This window comes from Notolabrus celidotus, chromosome 3, assembly GCF_009762535.1.
Source record: "Notolabrus celidotus isolate fNotCel1 chromosome 3, fNotCel1.pri, whole genome shotgun sequence".
Classification (NCBI taxonomy): Eukaryota; Metazoa; Chordata; class Actinopteri; order Labriformes; family Labridae; genus Notolabrus; species Notolabrus celidotus.
The window spans coordinates 24,686,538-24,712,307 of NC_048274.1; the positions used below are offsets into that span (position 1 = coordinate 24,686,538).

Genomic DNA, 25,770 nt, shown 5'->3' on the forward strand with positions numbered 1-25,770 from the left:
AGAGCAGACAGAGTAGACAGAGAATAAAGAAGCAGCTACAACCAGATGTGTCAGCTGATGGCTCAGGTGCATTATTCAGGCTGACGATGTCACGGATCTTACCTGCCTCTGTTAGTCTGTTTTATCGTTGTAATGATAAAATGTGCACATGCTGTGCAGTAGCATATACATATTATGTGTAAAGGCTTTGTGTAGAGGTTGTTTCCTCTTGCCATAAATCACTGTGACATATTGGAATGCTGTTAAAAAGATAAACAGGCGTTGTAATGTAATTTACTGCGCTAAATTGGTCAGATAATTAGCCATTTAGCTCTCAGAACAAGCAAATAAGTTAGTGCAAGTGTTCAAAGAGTTGAGATACTTTCCAGGTTTCAAGGTGTCTGGTTGAGTTCAGTTAGTTTCACAAGCACTCCAGATCTTTTTATAAGACGCATGGAAATTATACATTGACAGTTTCATGTTTAATGGTCACCTTATTTTCTTAAATAAGTAAAATAAATATATAAGGCTTATGTGGAAGCAGTTTAAAAACAAGAAAACAGCAGAAAATGACAGCCAGACTGTCACTCCATGAAATGAAACAAAGTTAGTCTTCACTTTCGCTCCCTGTTGTCATCTTAGCTGTGTGTGTACACAGTTGGTTCAGCCTCACAGTTTCTGACACAACAGTCGAACAGAGCTAACATTAGCTTAGATAAAGGTTCATTTTGGACTTTTCTGACAAGGCAGATAGACCAGTAGCTCCGATGGGGACGAAAGGATGCTCTTTGCCTGTAGGAATGGTCAGCAGGCGGCTTTTTGGTCTCATAATACCCACAAAGAGGTTTATAAGAAAGCAGTCTGTGTGTCGAAAAACATTGTCTGTTTGCTTGCTTTAGAATTATTGTAACTGGGCTAGGTTTTGCAGTTCATTGCAAGACCTTTTCAGTCAAACATTTGTTTATTGTTACATTGTGTTACAGAATAAAGCTACTCCTGGCAAGTGGCAGTATGGAATAGTGTTGTAATGATGTTTGAAAACCTGTTTCCTGTTATTACAGGCCTACTTTTAAGTTTGATGTGACACTGAACATTTTTAAATCTGTAGACTGCTCATCACATGTGCATCAATCCTATCATCATCTTGCAATTATAGTTTTATTCACATATCCTGCCACTGGGTATAAATGGGATGACAGGATGACAACTATGAGAGAAATGAGCTTGTGACCAGAATTTCCCCTCTAAATGCCCCAAGAGTGGCTACAAACAGAGTGATTTCTCCTCGTCCCTCATCAACTGTGATAAAAAAAAAACCTGAAGTAAAGCAGTAAAGTTTAACTTTCTCTACAAGGGCTGCTTCACTGCTCACCCACTAGACAAGGAGAGTATCTCTCTTTAAAGCTACTGTGAGGAACTTTCTGTTAGTGTGAATTTTGGCACCCCCCTGTGGATAAAGTGTTACTTTCTACAGTCAGTCATCTGGTCTGAGACCTACCCCTTTGCAGTGATTACAAGCATGAAAAATTATAACTTAGGAACTATCATTCTTGTTGCTGATGTTCTTGTTTTCTGTTGTAGGGCATGAAAGGGCATAATTAATATCAGTCTGTACTGAAAATACTGCAACTTCTATTGTGGTACAGTCATATATTCAGTATATATGTATACTCCTTGATATATCAAATATGCTTCTTATTTTTAGAATATCTCCTCAGACAAAAACTAATGAAGAGACGTGCATATGAACGTGCGCTGTCTTCTTTCTTCATTGTGAATTAATTTCTATTTGATAGTTGATACAAAATGAAAGAGGCCTTCATTCTCTAATAGGTGAAGAAGCTTTTACAAGATTAATATAATTGGCCTCAAAATGAGAACCAGGTGAATCTGCTGCAATACGAGGAAAAATATTTGCAGAAATATGTGACATCTATTTTCTCGACCAGCAACCTCTTTCTTTGACGTCTGTGGAAATAAAAGGACATTCACTCTGCTGTACACTTTCATGTCGTTTCAACAGAGGACGCATTCAGTTATAGAGATGAGACTGGCCATTTTCATGGTATTGATTTAGTTTCTGCTTCTTCTTGTTTATCCACGAGCACTCACAAATGATGAGTTAATGTGGATCGCAGAAGATTTTCAGTCTTAAGACCTCATGATATATTTCTGTAGACAACAGATGGGGAGGTATTAAAAAGGTGGGCTGCTGATCTTCTATAAAAACTGTTTTGAGATATTGCTGGAATAATCGACCACATTTTTTCTACACTCTACTCCCACTTCATAGTTGATGATACTGAATGATTTTCTATAGCACTGATGTGTTGCAAATACGTTTGTACTGATTATTCTTCTAATTTAAAGGAGACACATCAATGTCTTTTCAACATTTCACTTTTGGTTGCTTTTATTAGATTAATGCTTGATAGTTATGACCACATTATCCTATTAAACATAGAATTGTCATCGTAATCAACATGCAGGAAGTCAATTTATTGTCTGCATGTAAAGCAGATGTCTGTTTGTGAAGGTAATTCAAAAACTAAATTTGAGCAATACTGGTGACTTTAAGGATTGCTTTATCCAATCAACTTTATTTATATAGAACATTTAAAAAAAACTATCAAGTTTACTAGAGTGCTGCACAGTAAGTAAAATAAGTTAAAATACCCAGAACATAAAACATTAAAAATATAACACAATAAAAGGATCATAATAAAACACATGAAAACTGTAAGAAAAATAATTTTAAAAATAAATAAATAAATACAATAAAATAAAAAACAGGGACAGAGACCACACAACTCTCATGCTGGGTTAAAAGCAAAGGAGTAAAAATCATTTTTGAGGCGTGATGTAAAAGTTGGTCATGTTGGGGACAATCTAACATGCTAGTTTTCCGTGACAACCAACCCTAGCTTTAATTGTAAAAAAAATGTTATTGTTCAGCAAATGAAAATCATAATTTGTTAAAGATAATTATAAAATGATTTGTTGCAATAAAGTGCTTGTTAGGCATATTAAATTACAATGACAATGCCTTATCAATATTAGACCATTAAGTTAATGATTCATTTTAATCACTTTTCCTGCCATATTTAATGTGGAAAAGCATTAAAGTCCATTCTGCTGTTGTGAGCTGCTTTAAAACCTATCAACATGCAGGTGTGAATGTGCATCAGTACAAAGAAGGTAGAGCAATTTGTGCTCAGTAAACCTCAGATTATTAAAATATTTAGTTAATCCTGTTATGTCATACAGTAGTTGTGAATGTTTTAGGCACTGAGGTGTGTAATGTTATTGTTTTCCATGAAAAGCACTGCAATTGTGATGCACTTTGAAGAATTTGAATGTTATTATTTGTTAATTTTGAAGAAGTATCCTCCAGATGAGGTCTTTAACATGGGCTCTAGAGGACGAGGAGGAGGAAAAACCAGGCTTTTATCGACCTGAGAGAGTTAATCCTCAGTGAGAGACCGAACCCCCCCCCCCCCCCCCCCCCCAAGTGCAGGAAGCAATTCATTCCTCTAATAGACTTTATGCAGTACATCCTCTCATCTAATCTCTTTTTTAACAGATTGCAATCGCTGTAATGAAAGAGGTGCACTGAGGCTCGACAAACTGGTTTACAGATGCATGTTTCCACTAATACAAGCCTGTGCACAAGGCTATGCGTGCACATAGACAGGCTTGTGCTCTGTTAAATAGGTGACAAAAATGTGAATGCAAAAACACACACTAATAGGATATCTCTTTAGCTAACCTCACTGGTGATGACTCTGGAACTGACAAGAAATTTTACTGGTATAACAACTGCAATCAGTGCATAAATAGCACTGTCCACTTCCATTGTATCAAATCACAATGCTGGGAAAGTAAACCCCTGTGGGTTTGAGAGGCTTCAGAGTATGAGCCTCCAACATGGAACCTGATCCATGGTTCAGATCTTTTTTTTAAACACAGTCATACAACAATAAAGCACCAGGGTATACAAAGATATGTTAGATTACACCCCTGTATGTTGCTATGCTTGATTTAACTTGCAGGTCTGCTAATAAAAATCGTCTCTCCTCTGGACAAACTTGTGAATCATCCACCACTGGTTATTTGGAGACTGAATTAGCTGTAGGTGAATATTAATATAAAAAACATTAATATACAGAAAAAATGACTCAAATTCCATGTGCAGTCCCAAGACCAGAAAAGGCCAAAGTACAGTGGAGAGAAAGTCTGGGAGGGATAAAAAAGAGAGCGAGAGGACTAAGTGTGAAGCCAAAGGGAGGGAGGAACTGAGGATTTGAGAATTATAGCTTCAATTTCCTGGGGATGCGTGGGTGACGGTAACGGTGGGATCAGCCAGTGCTCTTCCCAAAGTAATGGGATTTATGTGCAGCACAGCGGTTTACAACCAGGTAACAAATGCACCCTCTGCCACGCTCTCACTTTCTCACTCCCTCTTTCCTCCTTCCCTCTATGTCAGTTTGTCACTACTGTATCTTCCGTATCTGCTTTTTACCTTCCCTCCTCTCTTTCACTACACTGTTCTCATTCTTTCCCCTCACTGCATTTTTTGTGTACTGCATCCTCTCTATCACTCTCTCGCACCCCCCTCTCTGAATACCTTGCTGTATGACCTGTTTGGGATTTGCAGGGCCTAATCCATCAATGAGGTAAAGGCAGAGGGTTATTGGGGGGAAATCAGCTGGAAATAAAGGCTTAAAGGTTTAGATAGGTGTGTGTGTGCTAACAGGAGCTGAGCAGATGTTTTGTATGCAGGGACACTAGTTCTTACCTTAACATCAGTCAAACATACAGTGAGCAGTTAGGAAGCCAGCTAGAGTTGTTGTAGCTTCAAGAAGGAGGGTAAGGGTCAGGGCCTTTTGGAATATTAAAGAGCAACTACACAGATATATGAATGCCTGAAGAAAGATGATGAATAATTTTAAGTGCACTGTATTGTGATTCTTGACCTTGTTGTAGTCTGCTTGTTCAGATTTGGTATGTAGCACATATGTTTACTGACAGACAAGGCTAACTGAGAGTATGAAAAAGTAGACATCTTCTCCCATGAGGTGTTCTATCGATGCTGTGATGGATAAATAATTAAAGGAATCAGAACTACCTTCAATTTGATTGCCATGACAGGTGAAAATATCTGCAGAGAAAGAGGCCTATAAACCTTGAGAGTTGGAATAGAGAGTTAAAACTTTGTTTAAGAAAGTGTGTCCGCACAGGGGTGTGTCTGTTGTGTATTCTTTGTTTTTTACATACAGAAATACAAAGCAAGCATCACAAATATGTGAATATCCATGGTGGATGTTCAATAGATGTGTGCCTATGAGGGCTGTCAGTGTTAACTGTTCAGATTTCAAAGCTGGGGTTGGTTGTCAGATTTAGATGCACTTTTTGTTATACTGGTTAAAATTATCTTTCTGCCCCGATGGCAACCAATACATAATGTGTTCTTAAAAAAGAGAAAAAAAAGCCACTATCTACAGCCGGAGTAAACCTGGGAAAACACCAACCAATCCCTGCCATCAGGAGCCAAATTATGAAACCAATCAAATCCCGTCCTGCAATGTTTGTTTGTGTTTTTAACTTTCAATGTTTTGGTGTTTTCTTACCACTGAGTGAGACATGAGTTGACTTAGTGCAAAACACAAACGATGTGCTGAGGACCGGTTTTAAATCAGTCTCCATCATATGGTCGTGAATCAGTGGCGCTCGTGCATGTGAGCGGGGGCGTCGTTTTGGAGGAGCTCTGAGGGGAGGGGTGGAGGAGTTAGACGGAGTCCAGAGGAAATGCTACTTTCAAATTCATGCTAGTTTTCCGTGACTACCAACCCTAGCTTTAACATGTTTATGTTTTCTTTTTCTTTTTTTGCATGCTATTTTCTCTCTTTCAGCACACCATAGTTAAACTGCTGCAGTGTTTTCCTGCTTTCTGCTGCCGCCATGATGGAAAATATTGACATCTCTATGCTTTTTAAGGGCACATTTCACTTTGAAAAACTCCCTTAAGTGGCTAAAGTCAGAAGTAATACACACTTTGTGACATACTGATTTAAAATATCCCTGAAGTCCTTCAAGTTTGAGGTCCTACCACCGAGCTTAGCATACAGGTGCAGCTAATCAGACAATTAAGACACTGGTAGTAACTATTCTACATTTTTAGTATGGACTTAAAAACGTATGTGAAATGCAAAGTAATGTAATTTTAAATATGGAATTAAATGGCAATTAGCTACAGAAATGTAATGATTTGTTGCAATAGTTTGACGGGCATAATGCTTTATATATATGCATTTATGTCTTTGTATCTGAATTCTACAAAATTCACCACAACAGGAGGGGAAAAAAGGTAATATATTTGGTTCTGCCTGTCCAGGTTCACAATTATAGATAACACAACAGCCTATTTGGTCTCCTTAAAGCAGGGAAAACAGACTTGGACTGCATTAGGTCTTTACAGATAAAGACTGCAACCAGTCTGTTGAGAGTTTAAACTAGAACCATATCGGTACCAGGCCTGCATTTAAAAAAACATATGTAATGTCAGGTATCATTGTTCAATACTGTGATGAACATTTTAGATTTAGGGATTGCATTTTGGATGTGAATTTTATTTTCCACGTCTATCTGCTGTTGTTTGTTTTACACAAAACATGTGTTTTCAAAATGACCCTCATTTAACCACAATGATTATTAAAAGCTGTTTTTTCCAATCACTAATTGGCACAGATTAATCTTCACTCCAAGGGTAGCTGATAACTAGTTACACATAACTGCATATGACTGCATCAAAATTATGTTAGAGCACAGACTATGTATCCAGGCTCTATACAAGAGATACAATATACTAATACTGAGAGAATGCATCGCACATTTACACAGAATCCTTTTTTTCTTACTTATGGCTTTTGCAGTGCTTTAATTTGAATGCTTATATTGTGATAAAACATTGACACTGCAATTTATTGTGTAGCCCTGATCGGTATCTGACTTTCGAACAGCGCAGCTCATGGAGATAAATGTGTGTAAAGAAACTGTGTGAGCACTGTTGATGAAAGGCAACCTCTTTCTTGTAATTTTAGCAACATGATTAAAAACAGAAAAGGTCAAACGCAGAGGGCACAGAACTGAAATCATAAAACCCTTGAAGCCTCCACCACTCTCTTCACGAAAAAATGATCAAAGCAAAAAATGTATTCTTGCCAGTGGTGTCACTACGCAGAATTTCCCTCCACTGATAGCATGATCAGGATGACGGGGGAATGTAAGTTAGGTTTAAATGTAATACTTCCTGTGGTAGGCCTTTACACCCAGCTAAAACACATTCTGTTGTTGAAGCAAACTAGCAACATAAAATACAGTGCGTACTGCAGCGGATGAAATAACAACAGCTTAAAATAAAGATTATTTGAAATGATTGGATTTGTTCTTGTCCCTCTCATTTTTTTTATACTCTTCTGTGATTCTCTCTCTTCCGCATGACCACATGTCTCAGATGGGGATTACAGCCTTACATAAACCTGACTGCACAGACGCCGCTCCATGTCTCACATAGGGTTTACTGTTCTGACGGGTATTGCAGATTGCCCATTGATCCTCAACTTTTTATGGGGGAATTGGTGCGTCGCTGGATTTGTCATCTATTGATCTTGTTATACGTGTACAGTATACAGCACACGTATGTCATATCACTGCGCAGGTAAACTGTAGTTTTTATGGGAATCAATACAAGACTAACTTAATCCACCATTCATGATCATTTACAGGCCGACTCAGGCTGTCAACCCTTTTAAAACATGGAGTGCCTGTGAGTATTATTGTCCCTTTTTAATATGTCAGCCAACACTATAATTAACAACATAATTAAGCTTATATTATTGTAGGTGCAGAGACAGACATTTCCATCATGCAGAAAAAAGCATACTCCAAATAAAATGCACTTATATAGACTCCAAGAGGCTCTTAATGAAGAGTTTTACATCTTTATGAAAGGCACTTAAAACTGTCTGAGGTCCCTGGTGTTAATTAAAAGTAAGTTGTAATCTGTACCGGACAATTTGTGACAATATGATGGTTATAAAAATATTATTTTTAGTTTTTCTTTTCTCTTTTCTGTGCTTGGAGCAGCTGGTATTACCTGTACATCTTCACTTGGGGCAGTAAAAAGCCTTTATTGTCCAGTCAGCTCTCTGTTTTATGATTTAAAAATAACACCTGATCCTCTGCAGGAGCATTCCTACTCAAAAATGATGTTGGAGAGATGAAAAATGTAACCCTTAGTACAAGTTTTTAACCGCAAAAGAACTTGGTTTCATAAGTAAATGTATTTTTCCTGACTGGAGTGCAATTATGATAACCAGCTACTGTTGGGGCAAAAGGGGAAAAATGACTTTCATATTGATCCTGACCCATGTATCCTCATGCTTGTATCCTACTAACAAGTATTCAAAGTTAATCTAAAGTAATCCATGTGTGGCTCCAACTCTCTGCAGGTCCACATACTGTTTTGTTAACCACTCCTCCCCTGTGTACTCTACTCTACCACCTCTTTAAACAACATGATAACCTCCGGAGCATTGCCCTCTTGTTCTTTTCATGAGAAGCAGGGGGAAACGTATTTAGCCGCTGTCAGCAGTTACTGTAGGGCAGCAGCCCTGTACTCAAATCCCAGGTTGGGATTATGATATACAAATCAATCAATCTCCTTTTCCCAGCGTGCTGAATCAGAGCTGATGGCGTGACCTAGTTGGATGAATCTAATCTAAGCCATGACTGACGGCACAAGGACAAAAGAGAGCACAGCCGGGAATTACCAAATATGCTCATTAGATAAATATTAAAGAGGATACAAAAACAAAGCAGAAGCTCTCAGTTTGTGTTTCTCTTCACAGTCACTCTGTCTTTGTTTCTGTGTCCATCTGTCTTTTCTCTCCCTCTCTCTTTGTGTTATTGCCTGTGTTTTCCATCTCTTCTCTAATTTATTTTCTGTCTTTTGGTGTTTCCCCGCCAGTCACTCATGCCCTTTTATTTTGAAGATCTGAATCAACATTTGGGATTCGCAGAAAAAATATCATTACGTTTAAATTTACAACCCATAAGCAATCATCTTTTATCATCGTCTGACAATTGTATATGCAAGATATGACTCTGGTATTGGATGCCAACTTTCCAGTGATTCCAGTGCAGCCGGTGTCTGGTATTAAACAACTTCCAGCCAAAGCTTCCTGTCTCACGCAACGTTGACGCTGACCATCACACAGTGGCTTCAAAATGGCTGAATTTAGTGGTATGGCTTTTCCAAGGCCTGCTGAAACATGCTAAGCGGATGTTACTCAGACTACGAATGTACTACAAACAGAAATCAGAAGACTTCTTATGCTGCTGGAGATCCAGACCCCTGACTACAGATTCTACATATTTTATGTGTAATCTGTAAATAAAGATGAACACTTGTAAAGCTTTTATTATAGTTTTATTTCCAACCACTGTATAACTTTATCTCCACTCTGATCTTCTTATCTCTTTATATCTGTCCGATTGCTGTTGCTAGAATGAAAATGAAATGCCTAGCTTGCTAAATGTGAATAAATGTTTCTGTGAGAAAATAAATAAATGAATAATAAGCATTTATGAACTCCAAGCAAACAAATTGGATTTTTAAAAAAAGTTTCCAAATGTAGCATCTGACTATTAGAAGTTCTTTAAATCAGATTAAAACACGTTGGTATATTTACCTTCACTCGTTTTTTGTTTTTACACTATTTTTGGAAAAGCAAGAATGTTGTATTTAACACATTTTAACACCTTAAAAGTTGTATTTTTAACATCTTATATTTTAACATCTTAAACCACCTGTGTATGGAGCACTCTTGGTACCATTCATACCATACAAATGAAATGAATTAGTTACAAGGCCATCCAAGGCTTTAAGCTGGCAATGGGCATACCTTTGATCAGCTTTTCAGAAACATCCTCAGACTCTTCAGTTAGTCTCTCTAGAGCGGCCACTTTGAGGACCAGATTAGTTGAGACTTTCCCTGACTGTTCACATTTTATAGATGATCTTTGTTTGCCCACCATATTTGGACATTACACTCTCTAACACCATTTTTATCAGCTGATTGACAGCTGTTTAATGTCTCTGGCATCCTAACCCCGCCTCAGTTGTCGGATAACTTGATCTATTTTAGAGTCACTTAGTTCATGATGGTCACTTTGTCACTCCATCTTTTCCTTCCTCTGGCACTTTAGCTGTGAGTGACAGCTGGCCTTAGTCATGAGGGTTGCACTCACTTTAGAGATGAGTGGCCATTGTTGTAAATGAATACTGGCATTCAAAGTTTAAATAAAGCCTCTTATATTCAGGTTATTGTGGTACCTACAAAAGGTCTGGCTGCCCTCATAGTGAAGTATCATTGTGAAGTAGGGATTCAGGTTTTACAAGTCAATCTGAATCTTAACTCTTAGATATGGTCATAAGCTTTAAGAGTGACCAAGAGAAATGATTTCAAACACAAGTGGCCAAGATTTATCTCTGAGAGTTGCTGGGCTCTGCCTCAAGGTTAAGTACTCAGACATCCTGGGGGAGCTTGGAGTTAAGAATGTTCAGAGATGTGATCATGACATTTCCTGGCTGTTTCTTTACAGGTTTTTCTGCCCACATATAAATGGTTCGGGTATGGTAAGAGATACCGAAGAACACCATGATAAAGCAGGAGAGGTACAATATCTCATGTGCTTTGAGAGCGCCTGTCAAGAAGGGATCTAGAAAACTCTGCTGGGGAGAAACAATACCTTACTTAGCACTGCCAGGAAATGGTTGAATGCATGAAAGCTTGAAGTTATTTTAGGATATGTGTGTAAGAAATGAAGAACACTGTAATAAAAAATAAAAATAATAAATCCCGCACAGACACAGACACTCTAAAAGCAGTGTGTTTCCTGTCACTCTGCGAGGCTGTGAGGTCCAGACAGATTGGCTGTTTTGGCAACTCCCTGAGCCTGTGTGCCAGCAAGCACACTCATTGTTATCATTGCTGTGTGTGTGTGTGTGTGTGTGTGTGTGTGTGTGTGTGTGTGTGCGTGCGTGCGTGCGTGCGTGCGTGCGTGCGTGCGTGCGTGCGTGCGTGCGTGTGTGTATGTGGGCGTGTGTGTATCGATCGAACCTGGGGTATACAATTGATCTCAGCCACAGGAGTCCAATTGGGAATAAGACTGAGGAACGGCTGTCAAGTACAACTCAAGCATTTGGAGTTTGAATTTATTTCTCACCTGTTGATTCTGAAGAAACTTTCAAACTTTCTGGGACTTAGTTTCAAACACACAAAAAGTTGTTTTGGTTACAGCATTCTTTCTGCATTCATTCTAACTGCAAAAGACTGGTAAGCACTGCTAAATCTCATAGTCCTCTGAGCTGATTGTGTTTGAAATAATCATGAACCATAAATGTCTGTTCCAATCAGAACTATATTTGTGAGCTGCATTACATTCACCTCATGCTGCTTCATTAGCCAGAGCAAGCCGTGTCCCTCTTTCTCTCTTTCAGTCTGACTCATGCTCAATCTTTGATTTAATCCTCTTTTTGTTTCTGTCTGCTATCACGTCTTTCTGGCACCAGGTCTTTCAAAGAGATGCCAAACTCTGTAAATTTATCAGAGTTTTCTCTTTGAGGTTTTATTATTTTTTTTATCTTTCCCACCTCCAGCTCACTCAAGACGACTCCTGAGAAACTGTATCTCTTATCTGAAAGACACCGTATTGCTGGATTGATAACCTCTCCTTCAGTTCAAAGTCTGTAAATAAAAAGTAGAAGTGAAAGTTAAAAAAAACAAGAAAAGCGTGGCCAATCTTAAAAACATAGCAAGGATAACTTCTGCCTCTTATCTCTTGAGTGTATGAGTCAGATTATATAAGGACGGGAAATAATGCGATTGAAAAACAGATTTTCCTTTCCATTCCATTACCATGTTAGACTTTGGGCAACATGTGTAAATCAACACTATAACACTACCTATAATTTTCAAAACTTCTCTAAAAGAACACTATTAGCATTTTCTGCTCACATTCAGGGTTACCATCATGACCAACAATGGAAATAAAAAGTACATCCATTTCACATCTTCTAAACCTGTGAGGTTTTATGTCTTGCTGAAGGGAGAATTTTACATTTCAGATGTGTTTTTTCTCTGTCTTTTAGCTTAATGAGAAGGTGGATACAAAAATATGGATGGGACTATTTCTTAGCCAGGAGCAGTGACTGTAAGCTTACAGAGCTTCAGAGATGCTGGTAGGCAGAATCTGATCAGAGCCACACTAGTTTGCCTCAATTTCCAGCCAAAGCTAAAGTGCCAGACCGCTAGCTGTGGCTTTCTATTTAACTCAGAGCGACAAGACTATATCTTCTTATCTAACTATTGGCAAGAGAGCTAATGTATTTCCCAAAATGTCAAACTCAGGCTTTAAGGGAATGTTAATCTTTCATTTCCCTTGCTAGTGTGAAGATTTGAAGACCCAATGTTTTGGCCAAGAGGCTGCTTCTCCAACATAAAGCTACAACTTTTTCTGTGTCCAAATTTTCCGCGCACAGCTTTTCAGGCTCGCTCACCGTGGGAAAGACTGGATTAAAACCACAAGCCCTGATCATTCCTCTTATCTTTAAATGGCTCTGGTGCTTGAAGGAAACAAATGTAATTCTCTGTCTTAATAAGAAGCATGTTTCATTAAATTTGACATCAAGGACGTCCCAAATTAATGGAGTATAAATGATAATGGGTTTGTATAAACACAGTAAAGCTCTTAACAGAGCTGGTTGGCACTTAGAAAATGACACACAGAGAGAAAGGGAGGGATAAAAGAGAATAAGCCCAATAAAAAAAAAGAAAAAAGGTTTTCCCTTGTGGTGTATCACTCTGACCGTAACAAACCTGACAGGGTTGTCAACGGCAACAATGACTTTGTAAGTAAGGGAGTTGCAGGGCGATGGCGTGCAGACGGACAGAGGGGTGTGGAGTGAATTGGAGATAACAGGGAGTGTGACAACTGAATTACGTTGACGGCCCTGACGTGAGCCCTCAGCCACAGGAAAACAAGACATGTAGACAAAAAAGCACAGGGAGGCAGAGAAGGACAGAGAGAGATAGAGTGAAAAACATGGGTGTGTAAAAGAGCAGAGGAGGAATCTATGAGGAAAGAGGAGGGGGGTGAAAAGGAGAAAATGGGCATTGAAGGCCTTTCTTTTTAAAGGTAAAGATTAGGGATATTTAAACAATATTAACTGAGAACTAACTTTGACATTTATAAAAAATGTATAAGACTTTACAGCGTTGGGCAAGAATTTTGTAATTGTAATTGTCTTTTTGGCTTATTTTGTACACATTTAGCGGGCACAGAAGCCATGCAATCCTTCAGTGAATCAGGCCCTGAGTAATAAAAAAAAGGAAAATTTTGAAAACTTACATGTTGCATTTGTGAGCCTGAAGGTGACCGACTTGTCTTCGATGTTACACACATTGCGAACAGACACCTGGCATGTGTAATCAGCAAAGTCCTTTGGTCTGAGGTTTTTCAGCTTAAGCACCTTGGTCTCCCCCTTGATCAGACAGAACGCACACAAAGCAGATTAACATCAAGTCAAAATATGATTTAAAATAACATCTGATCTCAAAATAAATCTGTTCATCTTGCATTCATATTACATAACATTACATCAATATGAAAGCTCAGAGCTTTTTGTTGTTGTCTTTTCTAAATTGGGTTGTAATCTTGTGTAAAAGTCACTTAAATTTTTTATGAGCTGCAGTGCGATAAACAGGGTCAAAGAAACACTACGGGAAACACACAGACGCAGCACACACATAAACTATACTGTCTGTGTGCCTGACATGGCCTGATTATCAACTCAAGCATCTCAGATCTTCATATAGAGCAATATGAATGATGAATCTGAAATGCCTCTCACATAAGACCATAACAAATATGACACTGATCTCACTGTCGCCGCAACGACCGCAGCGAAATCCATCCGTCTCCTCCCTGGATATTCATAAAACAATGTCACTCACTTCTGTCACTCAGTGGGCTTCTTAGACAAATACACACACTCCCTCTCTCCACTTTCTCACTCTATCTCAGCCACACAAAAGCAGACACATCTCTTTTAAATCCACTGGTGATTTTGTGTCTGATACTGTGTAACTGTCGGCTCCAGGAGGTGATGGGCTCACCCCGGGAAGAGCTCTGCTGGCCGGCTAATTGAACTCGAGGGGCTCTACTCTGTGGCTGACTGATGCTTTGATAAGTGGAGAAAAATGGCGCAGTTGTGCTAATACAACAATTGTGGGCCCGGACTGGATCAGGCTTGGGGACAGTGTATTTTTTTCATTCAGTTGACTTTCTGGCTACTGCTGTCTAACTAATCAAGTACTGAATGATTGACTGACATACTGAATGAATGGTCAGTTATTTTTTTAAAGCAGCTCTTACGACTATCTGTTGTCCGACAAGATGAAAAAACAGTAAAGAAGAAAATGAAATGATGCCAGCACAAAGCAGAGGAAAGCCACAGTGTTAAACCTTATCTGTTTATGGAACAAAATATGAATCCTGACTCACATTAGCATTTGGGTTATGCAGGAAGTGAGCATTATTTGTGCAGCAAGTTCTTGGAAATCCTCTTACATGCATGAGTTTCTTCATGAAATTTTCTTTTGCTTAGGTTGAAATGCAGAACATGAAATAAGAAGGGCAGTATTAAAGGCCTTTGGCTATTTGTGAAGGAATTGGAGCATGTAATTGGAAAATATTAAAAAATTAAAAATACCTTTTTGTTTTATTTGTTAAGATCATGAGTTGAAAACAATTTGCTGGACTTGCTTGGCCCATTATCATATGTTTTGAGTTCCGGGCTTGAATAATGGAGTTAAAATGATCTGTGGTAGCGATGCCAGTTTGGCCAAGTGGTTAGGTTGCACTCTCTATGTACAGAGGCTATAATCCTCAAGTGGGCAGGTTGGCAAGTTCGATTCTAGCCTGAGGCCCCTTTCCTACATGTCACTCCCTACTTTCTCATCCAGTTTCCTGCTGTATCCACTGTCCAGTCCTCTCCAAATAAAGGCATAAAAAGACAAATAATACAACTTCAAAAACAACCCATAATAATGACTCATGCATTATCTAGCACTAAATGACCGCTCTGGCAAACCTAATGAAAAGTCAACATGTACTAACTCAAACCACAGTAGAGCTGAAACAACTGCATGTCACACAATTCTATAATCTGCAGTTAGAAATAAATTAATTTAGAATTAATTTAAATTAAGCAGATAAAAAGGTGGCTAACTTTGCACTTTAACAACGCTAAATGTTCTTACTTGGACTGTACGACTTATGCATGTGTGTATTTAAGTAGCGGTGTATTTGAATTATAGTGGTGAAATATTACAATAGCACCTGTAACCTTATAAATGATGTAGAATTCAAAGGTCAGTAGCCTTGTAAATAAGATAAGATTCCACCAAGAATTAGCTGAGCATGCTGGTGCCTGCCTGAACACAATCCATTCCTCACACATTTACTCTCATGCTTTGGTCTGTAAAAGACTCACAAGATGTGACATAGCTCTCCAAATTGTTCAAACGCATACCGTCACTCTCAGTAGGGCCCCATGCTCACAGATTCTGCATGTGGAGATAGTCGCAGCTTGACAGACCTGTCTCGCCATGTTAAGGTTAAAGCCATTGGGCCTCTGCTGTTTAAGCAAAGAGTTTAGAGAACACTCCAACCAATTCATTGTTGTCACATCCCTTGCGATTTAACAGTGGTCACGTAAACACCATATTTTAGATAGAAGTACTAAAAATTGATCAGAAGTCAGATGGAAGACAGATTATTCTCAAGACAAGGATGCAATGCTGGAGTTGAGAATGATACGGTTCAGCAGGCGGGACTTTGTGTGGTATTTCAGAGCAGAAAGGGACTAGTCAGGGCACATCTGGCGGAGTGTCCGCTCCACGTATGTGTTCCTGTGTACCTGAGTGTAAAGCGGCTCATAGATGTCAACTCCGTTGTCCTTGCTCTGTTCAATGAGCATGGTCCCACGTTTCCAGATGAACCGAGCAGGAGGGTTGGAGTTGACAGTACAGCGCAGGAACACCGTCTTCTCCTGGTAGTAACTGCCGCGTACATCACTGATGGTCTGGTGCACCGTCAGAACTGGTGTGTCAAGGTCTGAAAAACACAGCAAAAAAACAAAATAAAAAATATGAAGCTGTAGGTGAAAAATATTACTCGTTACATCCCATGAATTTGCTGATGAGATAACCACAGGGTACTATTAGAAAAAAGGGAGAATACAGAATACTTCAGCCAGACATGGCAGATGGCTCTCCACAAATGAGTCTGTTATTGTTCTTGCTCCTGTTGCTTAGTGTTGCTCATGGTGGATTAATGTATGGTCTCTCTAAATAAAAGACAAAGACACAGTGTAGAGCTGCTTTGAAGAGTACAGCATAAACTTGTGTTGTGATTTGCACTTTTAATGAACAACAATTAGGGCCAAAGTAATTCTCAAATAACTAGAGCAACTCATTTACTAAAAAGCTTAGAGGCTTCATTCAAATCAGGATAACTATATAGTGCAGTGTGTTTTAAATATATGGTTATTTCTGAAGCACAATGTGTTTGCCTCTGCTGTTGGACGCAAGGCAATGACTACAAAATCCTGGAGGAAGAAAAAAAGTCAAAATGAACAGACACCCCAGCAGAAGAGAAATGTCCAGAGTGTTGGATCACTACAAGATGAAACATCTTGTCCATTGTAAAAACAAAAAAATAGCCCACCACAATGGTACTTTGTTGATGCTGCAGCACCTGAAGTAGCAACATCCAGTCAGTGCATCCAATGCACAAAGTGAACCAGTGTTTTGGCTGAACATGTGACCCTGTTACCGGCAAATTTAAGCCTGATGCATTGATGTTTGTTATAGTCACAGGGTGCATGAGGTAGTCTTTTTTTTTTCTTCTTTTACACACATGTGAAACGGAAACACCTAACACTTAAAACTAATGATACGTTAGCAGTATCATTTAACATAAATTAGTGTGTTTTTCTAGTTGAGATTAAGAGAGTAAATTATGGCATTATTTAACAGCTGGATAGTAAAGTAAATTAGTGAGGTGACTATGTGTCGCTACATTAGTTAAGCTAAGTTTTGTTCAAGAAAATGACAACCCACAGTAAAAAAAATGCTGCTGTCAATTTTTGTTAAGAATGAGCTTTGTTCATGTTACTATTAGGTTAGTCGTAGATATACACATACATATACACATACAACTCACACTCACACAGACACACACACCATTAGTTGGGGCCTAAAGTGCACAAATCCAATACAGCAGATATGTTTAAATCGGATTGCATCAAGTAGAGTTGTTCCACGTAGTTAATAAATGTGCATTATCCAGTCTCATGAGCTTAAAGTACAATGTTAATTTAGGCCAAGTAATAAGACAAGTTAGGATAATCCTTCATTAGTCCCATTACAGGGACATTTGTATTGTTACAGCAGTTAAGGCAGAAATACATTAAATAAAATTAACTACAGAGCACACAATATTTATTATTACTCGATTAATTGACAGAATATTTGATAGAACACTTCATTACTAGAACAATTACTGCAGCCCTAATAGAAATGATTTCTTTGATTAATTGAAAACACTGAAATGCAACATCAAAGCACCCACAGAACATAATAAGTGAGTGCATTTCAGAGATTTTATGTAGTGAAATGAAACCCCTGTTTGTATTATGTTGTTGTTTTCTCTCTGCACATCATAGCGAGATTATGTGTGGCAGTTATGGGTTTTGGTAACTGGGACACAACTGTAAACAAGGGCAGGCAAGTGAGGTTTGTTGGCTGAATCGCCCACCGACACTGACCAAAACCGTCTAAACAGTTTCTATTGATCCCAGCTTCTGACAAGCTCAGACGTCCAAACAGTCTGCACATCTCCCTCTAGCTGTGATTGTCTCACACACTAGATTTATACTTTTTCCAGTCAGTTTTATCTCTTTTCCTTCGTTTCTCTGCACATTTCCTTCATGGGGGTGTCATCTCCCGTTTCCTCCGGTGGATAGGATTTCAGCTGCTGTCACGAGCAGGGAGGCTGCTCTCCCCTGGTTCCTGCCATCTCTCCTAAACTCACTGCCACTTTCACTCCTCTTCACCCTTCCTCTCTCTGTATCCCCTCCTCCATGCCTCTCGCCTCTATCTCTCGCAGGGCAGAGTGTAAAGTGAGTGTGTGTAATCCTGATTCTTTGCTGCCTAATTGGACTGTTGCAGACTTCAAACGTCATGGAAACAATTTCTGCCAACACCAGCGTAGCCTTTTCACCCCTTTTCCTGCCTTTCCATTTTACATCTCTTCTTTCCTTTCACCTTCTCTTTTATGTTCTCTGTTCCTGTCCTTCAACAAAACACGGAGCAGTGGGGAAAGGGCCTTCTTAACAGCGGACAGAAGGAGGTATTTGTATTTTGAGTTTTTTAGGTTAAGATCTTTGAGAGTGCTGTTGAAAATAGGCACGGCTGTCACACACACAGGCAAGGCACTTCTTTAGTTCAAAGGTAAGAGCTCTGGGAAAAGACTAGCACATAAACACAAAGGGGCAACTTCAACTCGTTCAGGTGGATTTTGTACCCAAGGAAAAAGAAAAAAGGAAAAAAAAGCATTGCATGAGATTGCAGCTTTCTTTGAAAGTCAAGTCACAGGGTCATGGAAACATTTACCAATTCATAGGATGAGAGGATCTACCTTGCTGCTTTGAAGCTACACAGTGTGCAAAAACTTTGCCTGATGTCATGGGGAAGAAGAGTGAGTCAGAACATGTATGGTACTTAAACTACAATGCGAACACTCTCGACTACAGATGTTCAGTCAAATGAACTTCACTTCAATTTTACTACAAACAGCTTTAACATCACATCTCTTTGTCATTCATACACCTCAGTTCTCTGACTGTTGTAATACTCAGCAATATGTAATGAATATTTGCACTAAAATGGATCAGACCTTGCAACGACCCCCTTTATGTAATTGCTCTGAAATCTACCTGGAAAGGGAGTTTTAATTTAGATCTACTGTATGTTTAATGAGTAAATGATGGTGTTGAAAAATGGATTTTGGCTTTAAAATGCATTAGTACACTGATCAACCATAGCATTATGACCACTGACAGGTGATATTAATAACACTGTGGCAGGTGGAATGGCACCTGTCAGTGGACAAGATGTGAAAGACAGCTAGTGAAGATTCAGTCCTGGAAGGTGATGTGATGGAAGCAGGAAAAATGGGCCAGCACAAGGACGTCAGCAATCATGACAAGGGCTAGATTTTTATGGCTTGATAACTGGGTCAGGTCATCTCCCAAACAGCAGCTCTTGTAGGGTGTTCCCAGTGTGCAGTGATTGGTGGTCATGCAGGTGGTGGAAAACAAAAGTGGTCCAAGAATGTGAAACAAGAACTAGGCAGCCTAGACTCACTGATGCATCGGTGATGGGAAGCAAAGGCTGGCCCGTGTGGTCTGATCAAACAGAAGGGCTACTACAACTTACATTGATGAAAAAGTTAACGCTGGTTCTGATTGAAAGGTGTCAGAAAGCAGAGTGCATCACAGTTTGTTGCGTATGGGGCCGTGTAGCTGCAGACCATGTCCATGCTGACCCCTGTCCACCAACAAAACCACCTACAATGGGCATGTGAGCATCAGAACTAGTCTAATGGAGCAGTGGAATAAGGTGGCCTTGAGGAACATGATAACAATTTGAAGGTGTTGACTTGGTCTCCGAATTCTCCAGGTCTCCATCCAATCTAGCATCTGTGGGGTGCGCTGGACAACCAAGTCTGATCCATGGAGGTCCCCTCTTGCAACTTACATGACTTGAAGGATATGCTGCTATCGTTTTGGTGCAGGATAACACAGCAAACCCTCAGAAGTCTAGAGGGATCAATGTCCTGCAAGAGGGGGCTACACAATGTTAGGCACAATGTTTAGGCTGATCAGTGTATATTTTAAGACATTTCAATGAGTTCTAACTGACCTTATTTCAAGTCTTTGGGTAAAACTGTTATAGAATTGAACAGAACACATTGTACAGCTGTTATTGTAGAGCCTCATTTGCTGAGCATGACCCGGCTAAGCTGCTTACTGTAATGCACTGAAGTCTTTTTGTGCTCCTGTTATTTGAGACTTTCTTAGTGATTCAGCTCTGCTCTCTGTGAAGTGCTCACCTGTTTCCATTCCTTTCATCTCCCAGTGGACACCCTCATTTATAGAACGACAACCCGCAGATTGTGACAAAAGGCCCAGCAGGGAAGTGGACAGCGAGGTACCAGCAGTCTCTCTAAAAGCCTCTGCCAAAAAACAGGCCATCAAACCTGGGCGGCTATCAAAGATATCTACCTCCTGGTCCTGCCACGCGTGCATGTGTGTGTGAAAGAGATCTGGCCAAAGAGCAAGCACCTGTGTCTGCTTCCATTAGTCAATGTGTACATGTGGACGTATGTGTGCATCTAAGTGTTTTTGTATAATTTTTACAGATCATTTGCTGCACAGGGTGAATCCGAGCTCACAAATAGTGCTGTGGCGTGTGTGTGTGTGTGTGTGTGTGTGTGTGTGTGTGTGTGTGTGTGTGTGTGTGTGCGTGCGTGTGTGTGTGTGTGTGTGTGTGTGTTTGTGTGTGTGTGTGTGTGTGTGTTTGTGTGTGTGTGTGTGTGTGTGTGTGTGGGTGTGTGTGTGTGTGTGTGTGTGTGTGTGTGTGTGTGTGTGTGTGTGTGTGTCAGAGAGTGAGTGAGTTGAACTATCTGCTGTCACTCTGTCTGCTTGGTGACACAATGGTGAATAAGTAGAAAGTGGAAAGTGACAGGTTGACACAGACAGAAGCAGATACAGACGGGCAGATTCCAGAGAATGTCACATATCTGTAAATGGACGAGCACTGTAGAGTCACTCAGAGGTCCTCCATGTAGCTTTCTATACAGACAGGGATTCTGACAGCATAAAATAATAGTGGAAACCATACTCTTACTGCATGTGTTGCTGTATTTTCCAGAGCGCCTTACTGAGGCCAGGCTAAACAATGACAATACTTTTACAGCCTTTTTCCACATGATAGCTGTGTTTTTACAGCTTTTATTTCCAAGCCCCCACAGTGTGCCCAGCTTTACTCTGTTTGAGCCCTTAAGTAAATAGAACCACAAGATGAAACTGCAAGTGTACAGAAATACAATATGAAACTTTAATGAAGCCTCTGATTTCCCCAAAGTCCTGCCTTTGCACACAGCTCAGATCAATTGCTCTGCACTGCATTTGTTACCCCCAGCTTTTAATGTACATCCAAGCTCCCACAGTCCAAGCCACACTAGGGGTCTGGTGTTGTTTTCAGCCTAGACGACACACACAAGCTAAAACTCTGTCTTTGTGTCAGCTGGAGCTGACACAAAGACATTATGGTGCTCACTTTGTGTGTGGCCCTGAACTCCGACAAATACATGTGGGAAAGTAACCTTTAAACTATTACTACTGCTTGAGAAAAAGTGAGGCCTGACTTCTGTTGCTGAAAGATGGTTGATCAGATGATCTGTCTGGTTCTGATTTATGTCTGTCCTCCAAGAAGTGTTGCATGTTTGATCATATCTCCTTTGGAAACTGCTGATTTGGGTTATTAAGGATGCAGAATTTGATTTACAACAATAGGCCTCTGTCGGCTATCAACAAATGATCAAAATATTTTGAATTATAGTATCAACCTGAATATAAGATGTCTTATTTTCCCTTCAAATAGGTCTGAAAAAGTGGGATTCATTTATATTGGAGGTCAAGAACACTGAATGCAAAGAATTGTTCTGATGGTGCCACTTATCTGTATAACTGTATACAGAAATCTGTTGAAATACACGGAACTCTGAAATACTGTGGTTTCCCGATGGGCAAAAACTGTTTGATGGTTTTAGTCTCAAAAGCCTAGAAAAGAAAAGATTGTCTTTTTGATAACTGTTTATTTTGTTTTAGTTTTCATTTTCTGTTCTATTTCATTGAATAGGCCTACTATGCACTCTGATTCTGGACTGTATTAACTTATAGTGTCATGTAAGTCTATTTGGGCTCGTCATGAGTAGGGACGCACCAATCCGATTCTGTTATCGAATATCGGCTAGATCGGACTCAAAAAGCTAGATCGGATATTGGTGACAAGGGGCCGATATATAGTGCTGATCCATATGGCAGATCTATTCATCTCAGTTCTATGCTTTTCTGTGTTTACAACAGCCATGTGCGTCTCCTGGATCATCAGCGCCGGCCGGTCTGTGCATTTTTGCACGGTGGAGCATTATGGAGGATAACTACAGAGGCTCCGCAGTTTAGGTGAGTGTCATGCTTCTTTTAACAACTCCGCCGGAAACGTGCAACATGTGCAGCGGTAATGTTTCGACGATGGCAGTCGCGCTGAAAAATATCATGGAAGCCCAAAGGAAGAAGTTTACGTGGGCTGTAGCCTACTGTAAAGAAGCAAGAAACCTTCTATTTATGTATTCAAAGTGTGAAAAAACTGCCAGGTTATTGGATTTAATTGTTCTGGATCCTTGAAATTAAGGGATTCCAGCCTCTGGTTTAGCACTTGGAACCCAGGTACAGTTCACCATCAAGTCAGACAAGCCTGAAGTTGTCAAAACATGATTCTATCCTCACATTAAGGAATAGAGATTGTTAAATCAATACCAGGATTGGATCGACTAGTGTCGGTATCGGCAGATACCAAAGCCCAGGTATCAATATCGATATCGGGTATTAAAAAGTAGGATCGGTTCATCCCTACTCATGAGTGTATTTGAGACACAATAGCAAAATAAAATATTTAAACTATCCATAAAGTGTAACCCTTTATGCAAGGCTACCTGCACTCACAACTATAGTGCCAGGAGGATGCAAGATGGAGAGACACAGTGATTGTTAGGGACAAAATGATGCAAAAGTAGGCCAAGTTATTCAAATACTGAGGCAGAGTTATGATGCTGATTTTAAGGTAAAGAAGACCAATTCAGCAGGGACATTCAACAACTGTCAAGAAGCAAAGAAATGGTGTTACACAGTGTAATGACCCACGCCCAAAAGAGACTGTTCAAAATAATGAAGTCAAAGAAGATCTTAGTGTATTAATGATTAATTCAGTACCACAAGTGCTTTAATTTCTTTATAATTTAAACAAAAAACAAGTTTTTTTAATCTTCTATTCGCTCTGAATAATCTCAGGTCCCTCTCTGTCTTGACTGTATTAAAATCTAATGCATGAAAGCTGTTATACATGAGCATGTGCTTCAAAATTACCAACTTGTTTGAGGTATTCCCTAAGGTTAACACTGAGTGAAATTTCAGTCAGGTATTCCAATCATGTTTGCTCTTGAAGATGATGTTTGTTGTTTTAATACAAATTTCAGGGCGAGCTAACGAGCAGAAGGAAGCACTCCGGCACCGACTTTGTTTGCTTGTTATCTGAGGAATCAGATGATCAGGAATGTGATCAGAATTACAAACCATGGACACTGCAAGAAAACACAATAAATCCCCATTGGGAGAGAATGCAATGCAACTACAGCAACATGTTTTTTCTTTATCAATAACAGGGCATTTCTGAGGGCTTATCAGCTGTATGTGAAGATGGTTTTATACTCTTTTCTAATCCTGCATGGCAGATTAAAGCTGGAGTAAAATAAGAAAGAAATTAAAAAGGGTCCTATTTAATTAAAGAGAAAAACACTCAAACAGGATACGCTTGGTGATACATTTCTATACGTTCAGTTCTTAACAATCATAGCTCTAAAGTTTGACTGAAAGAGCTGGACCAACCATGGCACTGATGGAAAGGGAGATTTGCTCTGAAGCAATCCATCTGAGCGGTCAGGGTTGACCGAGTGTGTTTTTGTAACAAGTTGACCTCTGCTGGGTTCTTTCCCTCGCAGGAGGACGCCCTGGACTCCAAATCCTCTTTGATTTCCAATAACATGTCCTGTTCTCTAATAGCTCTCCAGGAGTAGGCGGCCATTAGGGGACCAAAGAGAAGATGACAGGTTCAATTGAGTGTGAGCGTGCAATGGAGGAGAATAAGGTGTGGTGTGGTGCGGTGTGGTGCGTGTGGGGTGTATGTGTGCGGTGCGGGGCATAGCGATTGTGTGAGCAAGGATAGCTGTGTTCAGGATCTATTGTGCCACGCAGAACAGCTAGTGTATTATCAACAGAGAGCAGAACTATAATTCACTGAAGGTCGCCATGGAATCCATTATCAATGTACTGAATAATAAAGAGAAATTTTATATGTATGTAAAAAAAACAAAAATGAATGGAGCACTGTATTCACGATAAACTATGTGATACAGAGCATTTTCTATTCAACGCATACCAGAGAGGTGAATAGGTGCTGATGAAGTACTTTTCTGTAAGGCTGTGTACTTCTTTTATACAAACCAGAGTTTTGACACTGAAAAGCTGGTCGAGCTATCTGTGGCTAACGCTTCGGTCCTTATTGTTGCTGTTAGACAACATTTCAATAAACTAGCCCTGGTTTCACATGTCAATTCTCTTGCGAGTCCCTTGCTTTTTTCTGACCTGTAAGATGTTGCAGTCTACCATCAAACAAGGCTGTTCTGGTAATTTCTCAAGAATGGAAACTCTATGGAAGTTTTTTGAGATGGTAAGCCTGTGAAGGTCCTCTGGTCTGTTTGGTTGGTTTGCTTTTTCTTTTGTGTTGCAGGTAGAAGTAATTGCTGGGCATTGCTAGTTAATCAGCCTGACTGGGAGCACATGGGCCAAGTGCTCCCAGTCTTTATAAAAGCTGACACCTTGATTCCTAAAGGAAACCTCTTTTCATGTGCCCTGTTTAGTTTCTTTCTCTTCTTTTCAACCAACATCTGCACCATAAATTCTCCACACACCCATTCGCCAACAGTACTGCGCCAACTCATGTTCACATCTCATCTTTCCTAAGTATTATTTAGGGTTTTGCAGATAACTTTGTTAATTGAAGCATTTTCCCCCATGTCTCTCCCCTTTATTTGCCATAGCCCCTTAATTTGATTTGAGAGTGTTTGGATGCTTCAGGCGATCAAACGTATCTGATACTACACTGGATCATCACTAAATTTTAATTCTGAAGTGGAAAGACAATAATGGAACCAGCTCAAGTTTGAAATGTCAGATTGTGTTGTTTTTCAGGTTCATTATCTTGTTACAAATATAGAATTTTACAAAAAGATCATACACTCTTTTCTTTTTTGTTTGAAAGATTTCAATTAAATGTTGTTATCTCCCCATTAATCAGTATTATGTTTTATCATCAAGTTAGAAAAAAATGTGTCTCTTGCCTTTCAGCAACAAACACTTTGTCTGTCACTTCCTGGAAGTCAAATGTGAGTCTGAAAAACAGTGTTTGTTCAGCAACTATAATGAGATGTGATACATTTACATAAATTACACTGTGGCTAAATGAAGGTTATTCACTTGTTTTTACAGCATTAATAAAAGATTATCACCACAATCTTTTCTGACGTGTACAGATGGACATAATTATTGAATTAAATAAGTGATGCTGCCATCAGAATAAGTGTATGTGCTAGTGAGGCCTGAGCAGAGAAGTTCATTTAATAATGGGGGTCATATATCTGAGAAGGTGGTTACACTGTGCAGCCTCATTAGTGTTAGAGCATATCCAACAAGAAATCATAAAA

General features: G+C 39.5%; 1 protein-coding gene across 2 annotated transcripts in view; it reads right to left on the reverse strand.

The window, feature by feature from the left end:
- LOC117809300 (MAM domain-containing glycosylphosphatidylinositol anchor protein 1) overlaps positions 1–25,770 on the reverse strand; it is a 241,093-nt gene that overhangs the window by 71,980 nt on the left and 143,343 nt on the right. For both annotated transcript variants that reach the window (XM_034678869.1, XM_034678880.1), the window contains 2 exons: positions 16,025–16,221; positions 13,453–13,585 (listed from right to left, as the gene is read on the reverse strand). In XM_034678869.1, the coding sequence (XP_034534760.1) occupies positions 13,453–13,585; positions 16,025–16,221 (330 nt within the window). The remainder of the gene's footprint in view (positions 1–13,452; positions 13,586–16,024; positions 16,222–25,770) is intronic.